General features: G+C 41.1%; 1 protein-coding gene across 1 annotated transcript; it reads left to right on the top strand.

The window, feature by feature from the left end:
• Positions 1-5,135: 5,135 nt before the first annotated feature.
• LOC112087286 lies at positions 5,136-14,131 on the top strand. The gene is made up of 3 exons (XM_024157309.1): positions 5,136-11,350; positions 11,442-13,228; positions 13,318-14,131. The coding sequence occupies exons 1-2, from the start codon at positions 11,288-11,290 to the stop codon at positions 12,189-12,191; spliced, it is 813 nt and encodes a 270-aa protein (XP_024013077.1). The 5' UTR covers positions 5,136-11,287; the 3' UTR covers positions 12,192-13,228; positions 13,318-14,131.
• The last annotated feature ends 6,733 nt before the right edge of the window (positions 14,132-20,864 follow it).

A 20,864-nucleotide genomic window follows, 5' to 3' on the forward strand; every position in this document is an offset into this window, starting at 1 on the left:
TGAGGCAAAGTCCGAATCACAATACTCCTCAACTTTGAACACGTCTCCCTTTCTGAACTGTAGCTTCAAGTCTTGAGTACCCTTCAAATATCTCAACACCCATTTTACTGCAGACCAATGAACAAGACCGGGCTTGCTCATAAACCGACTGACTAAGCCAACTGCATAGGCCAAATCCAACCTTGTACCTATCATCGCATACATAATGCTGCCAACTGCATTTGAATAAGGCACATTCTCCAATATTGTCTCAGCTTCATCATCCTTTATCGTAGAGAGTCTGAACTGAGACCCAATAGGCGTAGACACAGGTTTGGCTTCATCCATGTTGAATGCCTGCAAAACTTTCCTGATGTAACCCGACTGAGACAACTTTAGAACTCCACCTTGACGATCTCTCTCTATATCCATCCCCAAGATTCTGCTTGCTTTGCCCAAGTCTTTCATCTCAAATCGACTGCTCAACATGTCTTTTACCAATTTTATTTCATCTATGTTCCTTGATGCTATAAGCATATCGTCGACATACAACAACAGATAAACCAGAACCCCAGATTCTGCTTCCTTTATGTAGACACAGTGATCATAATCACTTCTTTTAAATCCCTGACTTACCACGAACTGATCAAAACATTTATTCTATTGCCTCGGAGCTTGCTTAAGCCCGTACAAAGCCTTTTTCAGTAAGCATACATGGTTTTCTTTTCCTTTGACTTTGAAACCTTCAGGCTGCTCCATATAAATCTCTTCCTCAATAACTCCATGCAGAAATGCAGTCTTCACGTCTAACTGCTCAAGCTCCATATCAAAATTTGCTACAGCTGAAAGAAGAAACCTGATTGAGACATGTTTCACAACCGGTGAAAACACTTCTTGAAAATCGATACCTTCCTTTTGTGAATAACCCTTGGCCACAAGCCTTGCCTTATATCTGGGTTTTTCCACACCTGGTATCCCTGGTTTCAGTCTGTAAACCCATTTGCAACCAATCACTTTTCTATCCTTTGGTCTCTTGACAATCAACCAAGTTTCATTCTTCTTTAGCGAGCTCATTTCTTCATCCATTCCACCGCTCCACAGATCTTTATCCTTGCTCCTGACTGCCTCATAATAGTCTCTTGGCTCAACTGAACTAATATCCTCAGCCGCCAGGAATGCAAATGCTGATATATCACAGTCCTGAAGCCTCGCAGGAAGCCTTATTTCTCTCCTGGGTCTGTCTATGGCTAGTTGATAACCATCAGAAGATCCACTTGGTTCTGTGTCTTCTCCGGTTCCATCTTCTTCCGAATCAGTGTCACTTACATGTGTTGGACCTGATCCGTCGGTTCCATGTGGCACTGTTCTGAGTTTCTCCACCTGAGACTCAGCTTTGATCTCAGTGCTAGCTCCAACCTTATCTCTTGAACCTTCAGTATCAACATCAGCTGAGATAGAACCTTCGATCTTAATGTCCTTGTAGACTTTCTCTTCTACAAATACCACATTTCTACTGATGACACATATTCTCTCATCTAAAATCCAAATCTTATACCTTTTACTCCAGCAGGGTAACTTACAAAGATTCTTTTTAAGCCCCTTGGCTTTAACTTTCCTTGATCCTTATGCACATATACGAGTGAGCCAAACCTCCTTAAGTGTTTGTAACCAGGCTTGTTTCCAAGCCACAACTCCTCTGGAATATTGCTATCAATAGCTGAAGACGGTGACCTGTTTATCTGATAAACAGCTGTGGAAACAGCCTCTGCCCAGAAAGACTCTTCTAGCCCTGATTCATCCAAGAGACACCTTACTTTTTCCATAATAGTTCTGTTCATACGTTCTGCAACTCTATTTTGTTGCGGCGTATAAGCGCAAGTCCTATGCCTCTCTATTCCATGACTTTTGCAGAAGCCATCAAATTCAGAGTTACAAAACTCTAGCCCATTGTCCGTCCTGGGACATTTCACCTTCTTGTTCACTTGGTTTTCTACCAACTTCTTCCATTCACAGAATCTTTCAAACGTTTCACCTTTTGTACCCAAGAAAAACACCCACACCTTTCTAGTGCAATCGTCTATTATGGAGAGGAAGTATTGCTTTCCTGAGAGGCTAGGCGTTACATTTGGTGATCCCCAAAGATCCGCATGAACGTACTTGAGAGATTCTTCTGAGTTGTGTTTCCCAATGTTGAAACTGAGCTTCTTATGTTTCCCCATCACACAGCTTTCACAGAAACTCATCTCTCCTATCCTCCTCTTATCGATAATTCCTCTTTTTGCAAGTATCTGAAGATTCTTTAGACTCATATGTCCGAGTCTTCTATGCCACAAAACTGTCTCATCCTTGGACAACTTCTTAGACTGAGAGTTGTTAGTTTCACCTGTAACTGTCTCACCATCTAACAGGTATAAAGTTCCTACCAAGGTTCCCTGTAAAGCTAGTTTACCATTCTTATAGAACCTAGTTTTTCCATTTCCTCCAGTGTGATCAAATCCTAGTCTATCCAATGTATGCCTTTCACTTCAACAGAAAAGTCATCTGCAAGGAGAACTTGCCCTGATGAAAGTTCCTCAAATTTATCAAACCAGTCACGTCTTGATGTCATATGGTAAGAACATCCTGAGTCTATGACCCATTTTTTTTGTGCCAGTTGTCAGACACGTTGAGAGCATCTTCTCCTTCGGATGCATCTATAACCACCGCTGCTTCGGCATTTTCCTCTCCTTCTAGTTTCCTTTTCCGAGCATAACAATCAGCCTTTTTGTGACCTTCCTTCTTGCAGTACCAGCAAGTTATTATTGAACCTGAGGCTGACCTTGATCTACTCTTCCCCTTTCTAGAACCAGAATCTCTTTTATCAGTTCTGCCACGAGCCATATACGCATCACCGACTTTCTAAGATCCTATTAGTTCTTTTACCTCTTTCAACTCTATCTCCTTAGATTTTGCGGCGTTTGTCACATCCTCTATAGTCAAAGTCTCTCTTCCATATTTCAGAGTTTCCTTTAGTGAGTTGTATTGTGAAGGTAATGAACTTAACAGCAAGATTGCTTGTACTTCCTCCGATACAGTGACATTCACACTACTCAACCCCGAGACTACCTTCAAGAAATCATCTACGTTCTCATCAACAGACTTTGACTCCACCATCTTAAAGGTATAGAAATGATGTTGCATATGAATCCGATTGGGAAGAGTTTTAGAATTGTACAACCTTTCGAGAGTTGACCAAATCGCTGATGCTGTTGTACATTCTTCTAATTTTCGAAGAACATGATCGCCTAGATTCAAGATCAAGATATTCATCGCTTTTTCTTCCTTCGCGACCCAGTCAGCTTCTTCCTTGACCTTTCTTTCCTCAAATGCATCTTCATCTTCTTCCTTCTTTACCTCGATTTTGAAGTAAGCCGTTTCAGCCAGAAACTCCTCCAATCCGAGAATCGATAGATGCGCGAACATCCTTTTCTTCCACATCGAGAAATCGCCTTGGCCGTCGAAGATCGCGATATTCGCCTTGATCTCCGCCATTGACCTTTCCGAGCTCATAACCTGGCTCTGATACCACTTTGTTAGGATCTGCTCTTTGGATCAATCTTTGATTTCACTCTCAAAACTCACAATCTCTCACGAAAACAGCAAAAGAAATTGCAGAAAAGAAACGACACAGAGAATCGAGTGCGGCCTCACGATGTGTGAGTAAAACCAACTCCTCGGCCTGGTGAATCAGGCAACTATTAATCAACCTCTCGATACAACAAACTCTACAATCTATCTCTTAAGCCTCTTCTCGATAACAACCTAAGAGATAAGATCTGAGCTTACACGTATACAACACACGCTCTAACTAGCCGTTAAAATCAATTACAAATGAGATGCCGGTTTAACTCCTTAACCGTAAACCATGAGCTGCAATCTTCAACAGACCTCAATTGGACCAACCTGTCCTCGGTTTAAGCTGCACCAAGTTGATTTTCCATCACCATAACAAATGTGTGTGTGAGTTGAAATGGGGCATTTGAGGTAAGTGAAAAAACTTTGTGAATTGGCTAACTTAAATAAGAGGACATGTCAAAAATCCCACGCATCCAAAGTTTAGAAAACTTTGAAGTAATATAGATAAAGACTAAGTTATATCCTTGTTCAAGAGATAGAGAGGACAAAAAACCACACGTGTGCCCCCGCCGCATGGCTGGCATGGGCTCGTGGCTCATTGCTTTTTATTAGCTCATGGGCTCTTATAGGTTGATGGTTGATGGGCCTTCAAGCAATTATTTTTGAGTCAATTTTGGATCACCGTCCTTTTAGAATATTCTGCAGCATGTTTATCAAGTCATGAAATTTGATCAACAAGGTCGAACTCTAGTGTTCTCTGCTCATATATATATGATCGCATATTCTGAGAAAAAGGTATTCGCTTACACATAAAAACACATCCGGAAATTAAAAGCAAACAAAACTTTCTTCAATTCCCTACCCCTAAGAGTAAGTCTTCGAGAGTATCGTACTATTTAGTTCGTCAGATCCGTTATCGAGTGCTCATGATAACCAATTGAATAGTTGTATCTTGAGACTCATGAATCGATGATTATATTGTCGTTCTACGGGTGATTCTTTGAGTTAAAGAAAAAGAGTTATCTCGTCTCTCTTGTTTGGTTTTATTCGTCTCTTTTACATCGGTTTTAAAGCTCGACTTTCCTTAATGTTTATTTGTTGTTCATGATTAAATTGCTATTTATTGTATAATGCGAATACTCGGTCCTACAAAATTTTCTAACGGACTTTTATAATCCTCTTACAGAATTGTTATCTTGTATAGCGGTATTTATGGGATCAGAAAATGCAATGGGGCTCATTTCAACGAGACCTGGAGGTCTGATATGAGTGGATTTTCAAAGTCACAAGTTAACGTGACCAATTCCAAGCATTACGACCTTGTCAGTACTCAGTAATGTTCTGTCAACACATCCACTCTCGGATCCCATATCGTTTTATCATGAATTTTATATTTCTTTAGTTTTTATTGCTTTCAAATTTTATCATATTAGTCTAATTAAGAGTTCTGAAATCCTTTTCATTCCATTAGTTAGTGAAATCAAGGTCTGTACATACAAAAAGTGACAATTTTAGCCCAACATGTACTTTTACGGTAGCAATAGAGTGGTTTACACTATATTGGCATAGTACTACTGGGGGATTTTTTAATATAAAATTATATAACAAAAAGAAAAGGCATAAAGAAAGAAAGAGGTCTATTCTTATCTCAGTCCCTCGCTACTAAGCAGGTTCACATATCATTCATTTTGTATTGTATCCCAACAGAGTGGTCCTCTAAAGTTTGTATACGCAAGTTGCTCAATTATATATTTCCCGGTCCATAATTCTCTTATGTTGAATTCGTGAGTAAATTTCAGAGAAAGGAAAAGATGAAGATCCTGGTCATATTTTTCCACAGCTTTCTTGAACTTTCTTTTTCATTTCCATTTTGTTATTGAACCAAAACAACTGAAAATATATAACATCTAACATTCTGGAAAAAAAAAAGAAGCTCAAGAAAGCTGTGGGAAAACATGACAAATCAGGGTTCTCTCCAATGATTCAAGTGTCAGATTCTTTCAAGATAGAATTTTTATAATAGTTTGAAGGTATGTTCATAATTACTCTTCATTCCTAAATTTTAGATATTATGAACCTGAGTATTATTTGAATAGATGGTAATAATGTTTTATGCCTTTAATTGGGATTCGAAAATTAGATAAATGATTATATGTTATTTGTATCAAATCATGGCCACATATGCTATTTGAATATGTCAATTTTGTTCAGTAAATTATCAAAATTCGTGACAACTCCCCACTACTCATTTTTGAGTCTGTAAATGAAAATAAGGAGCGAAGCTTCTCTGAGTTGCTTTTATCGAGAAAAAAAAAATCCTCTGAGTTGCCTGTTCTGTAGAATGATCTTTTTACATTTCTGTTGATTTAAGTTTTTTTGGACGTCATTCTAACCACTCCACCTCAGGCGCAATTTACTCATATGTATGATGAAAACTTTTTGAGGGTTATTTTGTATGCATACTATTGATAAAAGTTTTACATGTATGTCTTTTGAGTTTTCATATTAGTCGTGTTTATATACATGTGATGTATAATTATAAATACTTTCATGCATTATATCTGCATGCATTATATATATATATATGCACTAATACATGTGTGTTTATGTGAACAGAAGGTATTGTCTCAGCAATTAGTGCTTGGACTCTTTTTCTATTTTAATCACATTAACATCATTTTTTCTTTTCGTCGTAACCATTTTGTTTTCCTAATGAGTTTCATAGGGTTTTTTATATGCAACACTTGATTTCATTAACTTTAAAGTTTCTGATGAAAAACGTTTGCAATGAGTTTATAAACTACTGTTATTCATGTAAATTCCCGAATTTGTTATATCTTCTTGTTGTGTACAATGTTGTCTAAATTATCATTTGTCAAATGTTCGTTCCATGCATTAATCTGATTATTATCAATTATTCATTTGGGAAAACTGAAAGATCATATATCTCATTGCCACTTCGAGTTCCAAAAGTAATTACATACTCCAGTTTTTCTTCTATTTTTGTAAAAATATACTCCAAACACAGTAATCTAATTATAAATGTTTATTTTTACTGACACAAATATAAATAAAATGAAAACTATATTAGATATTTTAAATCTGTGAGACAGTTTCTAAGCCCCTAAGATATCCACACAAAAATCCAGCATTGTTAATGCCACTTATTATTGCAGAATTAGTCCTTGCTTGAAACATACTATGATAAATTATAAAATGGTAAATAAAAAGGTGAAAATAAGTGTAAGATACATTAATTAACCTTCAAACCAAATGAGAAAAAATAAATTCGGAAACAATTTGCTAAGCTGAACAAGAGGCATGAATATCAGTATAATTTTTAACAGTTACATCGTACTTGATTCTGAGATAGTTTCTTACACATGTGTAAAAAGGAATACTGATAATAACTGGTGAATGAGATATGAATTTTTGTATAGTGATAATCAATTATTCAGAATAGTAAAGGCTTTTGTCCTTTTATTTATTAATGATAAAAACCAGATCTGAGGTTGATTGCGTTGTTGTGGGACTTGTTTGTTTTCCACTGATTCCAAAACCTTTTGACGTGGAAATAATGTGATTGGCTAATAAAATGGGATATGTGTGAGAGAGAAGATGGCCAACGCTTTGAAAGTGAAGCTTTTGTCAATTTATAATCAGAAAGGGAACCTATGGATTCCGATTTCCTTCTTGGATCGACGTAACATACACTTTGTTCAGAAATAAATTTGGTTTCGAGTTATTGTTAGTAAACGGGTATCGTTGTGGAAATATGGCCTTATTCATGACTCCCGTATGACAAAATGTGAAAAATCTATGTATACATTTGAAGACCGTGTTAGAACTTACGTCGACTTTTAATATTTCAACTTTCCATACCCCAATTCTCAAGTTAAGGCTGGTTTAACACCCTTTATGCTAATTATGTGTAGCCTAGTTTGAGTGTTAGAGTAAGAAAAGTTAAAAAAAAAAAATAAAAAAATTAAGAGTTGAGGTAGGTCTAGCACGGTCTTTAAGTGCAGATATATTGTTTATACTTGGTTATGGACTGTAGAGGCACGAATAAACTGTTTTCATGCAAATCAAATAAAAAGATACGAAAGTCTTTTTCTTAAATTACAATGTTTTTGATGGTGTAAATGTATTAGCCAAAACTCGTACAATCAAAACTTGTAAAGAAATTAAAGGAGATCCAAAAATTTAAAGTTTTTTTCGCAAGAACACAAGAACTTTAAAGATGGTTTATTGCTGTAAAAGTGTTTAGTCTTAATGTTGTCAAATGGTTGTCAATTGTTACATAATGAATCTCATCTATCGACTATTTATACAAGTCTTGTAAACCGCCTAACCGAGAATCTCAGAAAGATTCAGGAAACATTTTCTTATCTTCTAATGCGGCTTAGGATTAAGTATCTCAAGAGTATGGGTCTCATTCTTCACGACTAGGCTTGTTAATCCTCGACTACCACCTGGCTCAGCCTATTGAGAGAGGCACCAGCTCGGCCCATTGAGAGATGCATCTCCCTCTCTCGCACAACTCGGTCCATATCTTTTTCCGCGTGGCTCGGCCCACTTGCTCACAGCTCGTCACACTTGCTTCTTCTGTCTTCACGGCTCGGCCCATTTGCTCTTGTCTTCATGACTCGGCCCACTGGGACTTGTCTTGGTTTGACTTGGGTGGGAATATTGATCCTACATCCTCTCCTTCTGACACTTAGCCGTTTTTCGGGCAGCTAAACCTGTTGGGGTGAAAACCGACCCCAACAGTTGGCCCCCCAACTCATCAGTTTTGGAGACAAAGATGGCAAGCGGAGAATTCCTATGTCAAGGTTAGCTGCTTCCGGGCCGAGCTATAAAAACTACAGGGCTACCACATTTATGCCGAACCGTAAAGTGGATGAAATTGCTTCTTTTAGTATCAAAGTGTATTTTAGCCGAGGTGTTTTCAAGATAAATAACGCCAAGGTGGGTGAAAAGAAAAGAGAGACGAGACACTCTTGTGAATGAGTATAGGCCGAGGCGTTTTTTGCTTTAACCCTGGCACGAGGTGTGTTGTAAGAGGTGTCATGCCTTGCCGTTTTGCATGAATTCTGACATCGTACATGTGTGAGAATGGTCGCTGAGGTGGTTATACCGAGGCATTTTTTGTTCAAGGCTTCCTATATATAAATGTGATGTTTAATTCCAAAGTGTGCTTAAGAGAGCTAAACGCCGAGGCGTTTGTTCAGAGTTTAATGATGAGGCATGATTGAGAAGGTCTAACACCGAGGCGTGATTAAGGCGATTAATCGTCGAGTCGTTTTTCAAGAGTGTTAACGCCGAGCCATGCGTAAGAGAAATAACGCCAAATCGTTTTTCCTGAAGAGATAACGCCAAAGCGTGTACATTATTGATAACACCAAAACATTTCCACAACAGATAACGCTGAAGCATGTCTGAGACATTAAACGCCGAAGTTAATCATTCGGTAGAAAATTTAGACTGATGCGTGCGAACACCGAGGCATGTATAGAAAGATTAATTCTGAGGCATGCGTAAGAGGATTAACACCAAGACGTGTGTAGGAAGATTAATGTCGAGGCGTGTGTAGGAAGGTTAACGCCGAGGCGTGTGTAGGAAGATTAACGCCGAGGCGTGTGTAAGAAGATTAATGCTGAGGCGTGTGTAGGAAGATTAACGCCAAGGTGTGTGTTAGTGTTTCTAGTGGTTTGTTTTGGGAAGAATTCTCAGCCCCAGGCGCCTGAGTGGGACGCGAATTGCGAATGGCTCACCCCCAAATAAGTAACTGTTGCGGATCCCACCACACATCGTAATTAATTTTTCTAGTGGTTTACCAAGGTTATGCGGACCCCATGTGACCCGAATTCTCTATACAAGGGGTGCTTACTCTTTGCTTCTCCTCATAACTTCAGATCTCCAAACTCAAAAAATGTAGCTCTCCATTCTCTCTTCTTTCTCTCTCTAGTTTATACATAGGGTTTCTATCGCCGCCGCTCTATCCTTGCCGCACCATTGATCTGTTTTGTGCCGACAAGCGTTCTGTAAAAATCTCTGTCAAGCTGTAAATTTTGTGTAAGTGTGTAAGATATGACGAGCCGATCCTCTGAATTGTTGGATACTCTTTTTAATTACGAGGTGCGATATCAAGGCAACGAAGCGTCCTCTTCGACGAGCCCCTGCTGGTGAGGCGAGTCCTCGTTATGGTTCGATTGGGGATGACAAGGCGAGTTCTCGTGATGTTTCAATTTAACGCTTCAACAAGCTCTTCTCATGGTCCCGCCCTTCCCGAGATGAGATTGATCTTTCCACAGTAAAAGCCGGGAAAGATGCCTTCCCATTTGACCTGGTTGAGGCGAGGCGTGGGTTAGAGCGTCTTATGGCGAGCTGTGGCGCCTCAACTTCAGGGCGACCCAGAGCTCGGAGGAAGAAAAGGCAAAAACACAATCCCCCAGCTCGTCCTTGTCCTCCGCGGAATCTCTGGAGGCTCTGCGAACTCGCTTTGGGATCTCCGAGACTGTCGAATTCGTTGTGCCGAGACCGACTGAATGTGCTCACCTTCCGCCTCCTAACCATTTTGTAGTATATGAGAGTTTCTTTGAACTCTTTTTTCTCTGGTTTCTGATTCCCGAGGCGATCCTTCAGTACCTCTGGAAACACGGAATTTCCACTAGTCAGATCATGCCGAAGGGGCTGCGACATATAATCGGTATTTTGGTGCGGAGTCTTGAGTGCCATATTGACATCGATCTTGACCACTTGCTGAACTTCCTGGAGATTCGCAAGGCTCCCAGAGGAAGAAGGTTTTGCATTTCGAACAAACCGAAGCGCAAAATCATATGCGGCTTTCCGAGCAAGGACAATTTTTGGGACAAACGTTTCTTCTACGTTCTTGTCAACAAGGTGTCGGTTGGTGACGACTTCGTCAATATGACCAACACCGATTGGGGACCACTTGGTAGCCGATCCGATGTCTTGCCTCGGTTCGGTATTTCTATTTCCTCTGTCCAAGTTTTTGACTTGTGTTTTTGTTTCCTTTTGTTTTTGTAGTTTGAATCATTCTTCCCCCAGTTTCCAAAGACTTGTTTGCCATTCGAGACGTATTAGTAGCTCAGAAGAATAACTGGAAGCGCCACTTTTCTCTTGAGAGGGTCGAGAATGCCCGATCCATTATAGCCGGAGTTCCAATTATCTCAGGGTCGTCCAATTCTTCCAGAGATACTAAGGAGAAGATGGTTATCGTAACGCTTACGCAGAGGAAGAAGAGAGAAAAAGAGGTGGCCGCTTGGCTAGCCGAGGAGGCCGCTGAACAGACTGAGGATGCCATGGCTCAAGAAGAGTCGTAGTCCGTTGAACAGGCAAATGAGGAGGCGCCTGCCACTGATGACATCGAGCAAGGGGAAATTCTCCCCAAGGCGTCAAGGAGAGCGTTGAGCAAAACATGATCCTCCTGAGCTAACAGCTTTGACAATACTTGGCCTTCCCCAATCAACGAGGCCTCCTGCGTCCGATCTCGTTAGGCACGAGGCAGCCAAACGTAAGCGAACTGCCGCTGAGAAATGCAAAGGACCTGCTGCTGTAGAGCCGTCTAAGAAGAAACAGAAAAACTCTGTTGGTGAGCCGGTACAGAGGAAGCTCGTTGTTGACGGTGCAATCGCCTCTGCACTGTTGTTTTCAAAGGTGAATTACGCTAATGTCTTGCTACCGATTCAGGCGATCTAAGTCTTATGCCGCGACGGCTCAACGCGGGACAAAGGTATGTTTCGTTCGGATCCCTTCTCCTTTATTTCTCCTTAGAGTTTGGTTGAATTCTCAACATTCTGAGACCTGTTTGTGTTTTTTTTTAGTTCTATGCAGCCAAAAACGAGATGATGGCCGGTTATGAAGCCAATGCGTATATATGGATGAGCGTCGGCTGGAAAAGGCAAGGCAAGATGCTGCGGCATACAAAGTCGACCTTGAGAAAAGTTGTGAGTGATAACGCCAGAGTACAGTATCGGAATGACGTGCTGGAAGAGGAGAAGAGGGCTTCAAAGGTAGATCTCGAAAAGATGGCCGCTCGGTTTGAAGAATCTCGGGCGAGGAAGAACTCTGACATTGCTTCCTTGAAAAGGCAGATTGAAGCCAAAAAAGCCATTCTCGAGTCGCAGTTAAAGAGGGCTAAAAAAGAGGCGAGGCATGAGGAGGCTGCCAAGTGTCAAGAGCGTCTTACTAAGGTAGATACAAAGATTTCCGAGCTGGAGAAGGCCAAGAATGACGAGAATGAACTTGGCCAAATCAGGAGTAACCTCTTGCTAATTAGAAATCTCCAGAAACCCGACGCGACTCTTGACACCGAAGAGGAAAAGCTGAAATCTTGGAAAGCCGAGCTGACTGGGGCAGACGTAGAGTTCGAGCCTATCGTGACCGATCTGAGGGGCCAGCTAGTTATTAGCCCATTTTCTCTGGATTCTGTTGATTCTCGTCTTGGGACCAAGCCGGTAGAGGTTGCTGTTGCCGGCATTGAAGTTACCTATCCCACGGGTCCTAACATTGATACCCCGAGAGCTGGTGATCTTGCCGCCGAGGTCGTCTCCGAATTGCGTCATAAGGAATAACCTTTTGTTCAATTTTCTCCATTTTCTCCATTTTTTATTTTTGAACTTATTTGTGCATGGACGGCTTTATCCACTTTGTCTTCCTGTTGTCTTTATCTTTGAACCTTGTGCATGGACGGCTTTATCTAACTCTTCGTTAGCATGAAGATTCTGTGAACTTTAATAGTTTTTGTCTTAGTCATTATTCGCATGCATTTGTGTTAGAACGTTTTTCCATGAGACGGAGTTTTACTATGTCGAACTGTTTTTAGATTGGTATTGGAGACGAGGATCAGAAAGATCCTTACTAAACTGTAATGCGTCTAAGGACCAGTTTTCTTGAGTTGGTAAATATGCAGTTAGACCGGATTTCTTGCAAAATTGATCGCTTGTGACGAGGCATTTAAGCTTTAAGAGTAGATGTTTAGCGTGTTTAAACCGTAATTCTTTGCTGAGGAGAATCTGAAGTTGAATTGTTACCTTTGAATTATGATTAAGGCCGGTCTTTCCGAGCTGGTAAATATGTTTAGCCGGGTTTTAAGAATTCACTTCGGTCTTTAGAGAATGTGATGTAGTCTTAACTTATGTTCTCGTATATGATAATGAATTAATCCGACCGATGCGTTTAGTAAAGGATTTGTATAGCGCGCTTCATTGTGGTCCATAGGGGATGTCTCTTGCACCCTCGTCCTAGGAAAGGTGGTAAAAATCCATTTAGAGAATTTTGTTTGTGTTGTCTCGCTGTGGCCAGCAACGAGACAAGGTGTAAACTTTGTAAGGGTTGTCTCATCGAAGAGTAAGATAAGTATCTTTTTGCCGGAGCAAAGCTTTTGTTAAGAGTTAGGAAGATTTCGCCGAAGCGAAGTAGAAGAGTATTCATCTTGAAGCAAAAATAATGGATAAGAGAAACTCTGTTGGTGAGCCGGTACAGAGGAAGCTCGTGGTTAACGATGGGATCGCCTTGGCACTGTTGTTTTCAAAGGTGAACAACACCAATGTCTCGATACTGACTCAGGCGATCTAAGTTCTATGTCGCGATGGCTCAACGTGGGACAAAGGTATGTTTCATTCTGATCACTTCTCCTTTATTTTTCGTTAGAGTTTTATTGAATTCTCAACATTTTGAGACTTGTTTACGTTTTTTTAGTTCTATGCAGCCATAAACAAGCTGATGGACGGTTATGAAGCCAACGCGTATAAGGAAGAGCATCGCCTTGAAAAGGCGAGGCAAGATGCCGCGGCGTACAAAGCCAACCTTGAGAAAAGCTTTGAGCGATAGTGCCAGAGTACTGTCTCGGATTGACGTGATGGAAGAGGAGAAGAGGGCTTCAAAGGCAGATCTCGAAAAGATGGTCTCTCGGTTTGAGGAATCTTGGGCAGGTAAGAACTCTGACATTGCTTCCCTGAAAAGCAGATTGCAGCCAAAGATGCCCTTCTCGAGTCGCGGGTAAAGAAGGCTAAAAAGGGGGCGAGGCGTGAGGAGGCTGCCAAGTTTCAGGAGAAAGCCAAGAATGACGAGAATGACCTTTCCCAAATCATCAGTAACCTTGTGCTGATCAGCGATCTCCAGAAACCCGACGCGACTCTCGACGCCGAAGAGGAAAAGATGAAAGCTGGGGAAGCCGAGCTGACTAGGGCACTCGTAGAGTTTGAGCGCATCACAACCAATCTGAGGGGCCAGCTAATTGTTAGTCCATTTTCTCTGGATTCTGTTGATTCTCGTCTTGGGACCAAGCGGGTAGAGGTTGCTGTCGCCGGTATTAAAGTTCTCGATCCCGTGGGGGCTAACATTGATACGCTGAGAGCTCGTGATCTTGCCGCCGTGGTCGTCTCCGAATCGCATCATAAGGAATATCTTCATGTTGCCTAACCCTTTTCTCCTTTTTTATTTTCGAACTTATTTGTGCCTGGACGGCTTTATCCACTTTGTCTTCCTGTTGTCTTTATTTTTGAACCTTGTGCCTGGAAGGCTTTATCTAACTCTTTGTTAGAATGACGATTCTGTGAACTTTAATAGTTTTTGCCTCAGCCGTTATTCGCATGCATTCGTGTTAGAACGTTTTTCTATGAGACGGAGTCGTACTATGTCGAACCATTTTTAGATTGGTTTTTGAAACGAGGATCAGAAATATCCTTCCTAAGTTGTAATGCGTATAAAGGACCAGTTTCCTGAGTTGGTAAATATGCAATTAGACCATATTTCTTGCAAAATTGATCGCTTGTGACATGGCGTTTAAGCTTTAAGAGAAAATGTTTAGCGTGACGAGGTGTTTAAACCGTAATTATTTGCTGAGGAGAATCCAAGGTTGAATTGTTCCCTTTGAATTATGATTAAGGACCGGCGTTTCCGATCTGGTAAATATATTTAGCCGGGTTTTAAGAATTCATTTCAGTCTTTTAGAGAATGTTGATGTGCTACGAGATGAGGCAACAAGTTTTACACTTAATAAAAACTAATGAAAGCTGCAAGTGCACAGCTAATCAATTGTAGAACTTAGGGATCGAATCCACATGGATTTGTGTGCCTAATATTTTTCTATGGTTTCTAAGTGTATGTATAGACTAAATCGATTTTAAGAGGTTGGTGTTTGTCACGAATTAAACTAAAACTAAAGAAAGCAAATAAATCTATCCTAAAAAGCAAGTAGAAAATCGAATGAAAGCAAAATGAAACAAGTAGGAAATCGAACTAAAGCAAGTAAAAACACAGATCTATGAAAGCAAGTAAATATCGATTGGTTTGTAAGCAGTGATTAAAAATGCTGGACTTTCGGGAACTCTACAGGGATCATAATCGGTTTCAACACTAGTGATCTTAGATTGGGATTAACGGATATCGAAATATTAGGGTTTTAGAGCTAGAGTACGACGGTATGACTACGTCACCGCCGTGATCATAACCAACTGTTTCTCACAACCCTGACCAGTAGACTTCGCCGTAGGTAGGTTTCCACTCCTACGGAAAAATCGCCTGTTTCATTCTAGGTCTGACATTTATTGAAAATTTTCACAACACTAACTATCTAGATCAGATACAAGGTGATCAATCAAGTATACATGCATTAAGAATAAAAATAAACAGAGAACATAGTTAAAATCTCAGATCTAAAAACCTAGATGTCTTATTCGATAATGAGAGCCCCTTTCGGGAACCCTATGCCCAACTCGAGATCTACCCAGCCATGGCTGAGGACGACATCATCATTGGTTTTAATGAAAGCAATCAAACAAAAAAGAAAAGAGATGAAAGAAATCTTTTGTATTGATGAGCTCAGAGTTGAAGAATCCTCTCTTAAAATTGTATAAAACGGCTGGAAAAAGGGTTTATGTAAAAGTATGAAAGGTGATGTCTAAAAACAACCTAAATGCCAAGTATTTATAGTCTTCAATTCTCCAAGGATTCTAGGGTTCCAGAATTGAGGCTGGGAAATGACTTGGGCTTCAGAAATTGGCTTTTTAAGACGGATAAGTCTGGCCGCGGTCGCGTGAAGCGTGACCATGGGGAATGAGGGCTTGGCCGCAGTCGCGTGGCTCTGGCCTCGGTGAATGGGCTGTTGGCCGCGGTCCCGTGGCTTGCCGGGCATCTTCAAATGTCTTCAGGGCAAATAGAATATCTTGAGATCCAACCATTGGAATGTCTCCAAACCAAGTGCATTTGAAAGCTGGTTGAGTCTTCTGTTAAGTGTCCAATTTTGGGGGTGCTCAAACGGTGAGAAGGTCTTCGTCTCTCCATGAGAGTTCTGACGGTCTGAATTTATCCAAAATAGTCTTTTTATTTCAAATAACCTGAAAAGAATTTTAAAAATCAAATTACCTGAAAAATCTTTTAAAATCTGAAAACATAGAAATCCTTTGAAAACCTTTGAAAATGGAATTAAAACACCTGCAAAAGATATTAAAGTGATCCATAAAAATGGTCAAAATCTGGTGTTATCAAATGTGATGTAGTCTTGACTTATGTTCTCGTATATGATAGTGAATTAATGCGACCGATGCATTAGTAAAGGATTTGTATAATGTGCTTCATTGTTATCCATAGAGGATGTCTCTTGCACCCTCGTCCTAGAAAAGGTGGTAAAAATCCATTTAGAGAATTTTGTTTATGTTGTCTCATTGTGGCCAGCAACGAGACGAGGTGTAAATTTTGTAAGTGTTGTCTCGTCGAAGATAAGTATCTTTCTGCCGGAGCAAAGCTTTTTTGTAGAGTGAGGAGGATTTTGCCGAAGTAAAGTAGTAGAGTATTCATGTTGAAGCAAAAATAATGGATAAGAGAAACTCTGTTGGTGATTCGGTACAGAGGAAGCTCGTGGTTAACGATGCGATCGCCTCGGCACTGTTGTTTTCAAAGGTGAACAACGCCAATGTCTCACTACCGACTCAGACGATCAAAGTCCTATGCCACGATGGCTTAACGCGGGAAAAATGTATGTTTTGTTCTGATCCCTATTCCTTTATTTTTCCTTGGAGCTTTGTTGAATTCTCAACATTCTGAGACCTGTTCTATTTTTTTTTGTTTAGTTCTATGCAGCCATAAACGAGCTGATGGCCGGTTATGAAGCCAATGCATACAAGGACGAGCGTCGCCTAGAAAAGGCGAGGCAAGATGTCTCGACGTACAAAACCGTCCTTAAGAAAAGCTGTGAGCGACAGCGCCAGGATACAGTCCCGGATTGACGTGCTGGAGGCGGATTAGAGGGCTTCAGAGGCAGATCACGAATATATGGCAGCTCAGTTTGAAGAATCTTGGGCGAGGAAGAACTCTGGCATTGCTTCCATCAAAAAGGCAGATTGCAGCCAAAGATGCCATTTTCGAGTCGTGGGTAAAGAAGGCTAACAAGGAGGCGAGGCATGAGGCGGCTGCCAAGTTTCAAGAGCGTCTTACTAAGGTAGAGGCAAAGATTGCCGAGCTATAGAAAGCCAAGAATGACGAGAATGACCTTAGCCAAATCAGGAGTAACCTCGTGCTGATCAGCAATCTCCAGAAACCCAACGCTACTCTCGACGCCGAAGAGGAAAAGCTAAAAGCTTGGGAAGCCGAGCTGACTGGGGCAGACGTAGAGTTCGAGCGCATCGCGATCGATCTGAGGGGCCAGCTAGTTGGAACGTTTTTCTATGAGACAGTCTTACAATGTCGAACCGTTTTTAGATTGGTATTCGAGACGAGGATCAGAAAGATCCTTTCTAAGTTGTAATGCGTCTAAGGAACAGTTTTCCTGAGTTGGTAAATATGCAGTTAGACCAGATTTCTTGCAAAATTGATCGCTTGTGACAAGGTGTTTAAGCATTAAGAGAAGATGTTTAGCGTGACGAGGTATTTAAACCATAATTCTTTGCTGAGGAGAATCCGAGGTTGAATTTTTCCCTGTGAATTATTATTAAGGACCGACGTTTTCAACTCTTTGTTTTATCCACTTTGTCTTCCTGTTGTCTTTATTACTGAACCTTGTGTCTGGACGGCTTTATCTTACTCTTCGTTAGAATGACGATTCTGTGAACTTTAATAAGCTGTAATGCTTCTAAGGACCAGTTTTCCTAAGTATGTATATATCCAGTTAGACCAGATTTCTTGCAAAATTGATCGCTTGTGACGAGGCGTTTAAGCTATAAGAGAATATGTTTACCATGACGAGGTGTTTAACCGTAATTCTTTGCCGAGAAGAATCCGAGTTTGAATTTTCCCTTTGAATTATGATTAAGGACCCGCGTTTCCAATCTGGTAAATATGTTTAGCTGAGTTTTAAGAATTTACTTCGGTCTTTAGAGAATGTGATGTAGTCTCGACTTATGTTCTCGTATATGATAGTGAATTAGTGCGACAAATGCGTTTGGTAAAGGATTTGTATAGCGCACTTCATTTTTATCCATAGAGGATGTCTCTTGCACCCTTGTCCTAGGAAAGGTGGTAAAAATCCATTTAAAGAATTTTGTTTATATTGTCTCGCTATGGCCAGCAACGAGACGAGGGGTAAAGTTTGTAAGTGTTGTCTTGTCAAAGAGTAAGATAAGTATCTTTTTTCTGGAGCAAAGCTTTTGTTTAGAGTGAGGAAGATTTTGCCAAAGCGAAGTAGTAGAGTATTCATGTTGAAGCAAAAATAATGGATAAGAGAAACCCTGTTAGTGAGCCGGTACAGAGGAAGCTCGTGGTTGACGATGCGATCGCCTCAGCACTGTTGTTTTCTTAGGTGAACAATGCCAATGTATCACTACCGACTCAGGCAATCTAAATCCTATGTTGCGATGGCTCAGCGCGGGAAAAATGTATGTTTCGTTCTGATCCCTTCTCCTTTATTTTTCCTTGGAGTTTTGTTGAATTCTCAACATTCTGAGACCTGTTTGTGTTTTTTTTTAGTTTTATGCAGCCATAAACGAGCTGATGGCCGGTTTTGAAGCCAATTCGTACAAGGACGAGCATCGCCTGGAAAAGGCGAGGCAAGATGTCGCGACGTACAAAGCCAACCTTGAGAAAATCTGTGAGCAACAGTGCCAGAGTACTGTCTCGGATTGACGTGTTGGAGGAGGAGAAGAGGGCTTCAAAGGCAGATCTCAAAAAAATGGCCACTCGGTTTGAAGAACCTTGGGCGAGGAAGAACTCTAACATTGCTTCCCTGAAAAGGCAAAGTGCGGCCAAAGATGCCCTTCTCGAGTCGCAGATAAAGAGGGCGAAAAAAGAGGCAAGGCGTGAGGCGGCTGCCAAGTTTCAAGAGCGTTTTACTAAGGTACAGGCAGAGATTTCCGAGGTGGAGAAAGTCAAGAATGACAAGAATGACCTTGGTCAAATCAGGAGTAACCTCGTGCTGATCAGTTGAAAGTTGAAACTCGACGCGACTCTCGACGCGACTCTCGACGCCGAAGAAGAAAAGTTGAAAGCTTGGAAAGCCGAGCTGACTTGGGCAGACATACAGTTCGAGTGCATCGCGACTGATCTGTATTGCCAGCTAGTTGTTAGACCAATTTCTCCGGATTCTGTTGATTCTCGTCTTAGGACCAAGCCGGTAGAAGTTGCTGTTGCCGGCATTGGAGTTACCGATCCCGCGGGTTCTAACATCTATATCCTGAGAGCTAATGATCTTGCCGCCCAGGTTGTCTTTATTTTGAACCTTGTGCCTGGAAGCTAACATCTATCCTGAGAGCTAACTCTTCGTTAGAATGGCGATTCTGTGAACTTTAATAGTTTTTGCCTTAGCTGTTATTCGCATGCATTCGTGTTGGAACGTTTTTCTACGAGACGGAGTCTTACTATGTTGAACCGTTTTTAGATTGGTACCGAGACGAGGATCAGAAAGATCCTTCCTAAGCTGTAATGCTTCTAAGGACCAGTTTTCCTGAGTATGTATATATGCAGTTAGACCAGATTTCTTGCAAAATTGATCGCTTGTGACGAGGCGTTTAAGCTATAAGAGAAGATGTTTACCATGACGAGGTGTTTAAACCGTAATTCTTTGCTGAGGAGAATCCGAGGTTGGATTATTCCCTTTGAATTGTGATTAAGGACTGGCGTTTCGATCTGGTAAATAAGTTTAGCTGGGTTTTAAGGATTCACTTCGGTCTTTAGAGAATGTGATGTAGTGTCGACTTATGTTCTCATTTATGATAGGGAATTAATTCGACCGATGCATTTGGTAAAGGATTTGTATAGCGCGCTTCATTGTTATTCATAGAGGGTGTCTCTTGTACTCTCGTCCTAGGAAAGGTGGTAAAAATCCATTTAGAGAATTTGGTTTATGTTGTCTCGCTGTGGCCAGCAACGAGACAAGGTGTAAAGTTTGTAAGTGTTGTCTCGTCGAAGAGTAAGATAAGTATCTTTTTTCCGGCGTAAAGCTTTTGTTTAGAGTGAGGAAGATTTCGCCGAAGCAAAGTAGTAGAGTATTCATGTTGAAGCAAAAATAATGGATAAGAGAAACTCTGTTGGTGAGCCGGTACAAAGGAAGCTCGTGTTTGACGATAGGATCGCCTCAGTACTGTTGTTTCAAAGGTGACCAACACCAATGTCTCACTACCCACTCAAGTGATCTAAGTCCTATGCTGCAATGGCACAACGCAGGAAAAATTTTATGTTTAGTTCTGATCACTTCTCCTTTATTTTTCCTTGGAGTTTTGTTGAATTCTCAACATTCTGAGACCTGTTTGTTTTTTTTTTTTTTTTTTTTTAGTTCTTTGCAGCCATAAACGAGCTGATGGCCGGTTATGATGCCAATGCGTACAAGGAAGAGCGTCGCCTAAAGAACACAAGGCAATATGCTGCAACGTACAAAGCCGACCTTGAAAAAAAGCTGTGAGCAATAGTGCCAGAGTACTGTCTCGGATTGATGTGTTGGAGGAGGAGAAGAGGGCTTCAAAGGAAGATCTAGAAAAGATAGCTGCTCTGTTTGAAAAATCTCGGGCGAGGAAGAACTTTGACATTGCTTCCCTGAAAAGGCAGATTGCAGCCAAAGATGCCCTTCTCGAGTCGCTGGTAAAGAGGGCTAAAAAGGAGGTGAGGCGTGAGACGGCTGCCAAGTTTCAAGAGCATCATACTAGGGTATAGGCAAAGATTGCCGAGCTGGAGAAAGCCAGAATGACGAGAATTACCTTGGCCAAATCAGGAGTAATCTCGTGCTGCTCAGCGATCTCAGGAAACTCGACGCAACTCTCGACGCCGAAGAGGAAAAGCTGAAAGCTTGGGAGCCGAGCTGACTGGGGCAGACGTAGAGTTCG

This window comes from Eutrema salsugineum, unplaced genomic scaffold (assembly GCF_000478725.1).
Source record: "Eutrema salsugineum unplaced genomic scaffold, Eutsalg1_0 scaffold_18, whole genome shotgun sequence".
Lineage (NCBI taxonomy): Eukaryota > Viridiplantae > Streptophyta > Magnoliopsida > Brassicales > Brassicaceae > Eutrema > Eutrema salsugineum.

Bases quoted from the DNA above. Each gene is read 5' to 3' on its own strand.
- LOC112087286 (XM_024157309.1), top strand. From the start codon at position 11,288: ATGTCTTGCTACCGATTCAGGCGATCTAAGTCTTATGCCGCGACGGCT. The intron at 11,351-11,441 runs GTATGTTTCGTT...GTTTTTTTTTAG, and splicing joins CGGCTCAACGCGGGACAAAG to TTCTATGCAGCCAAAAACGA.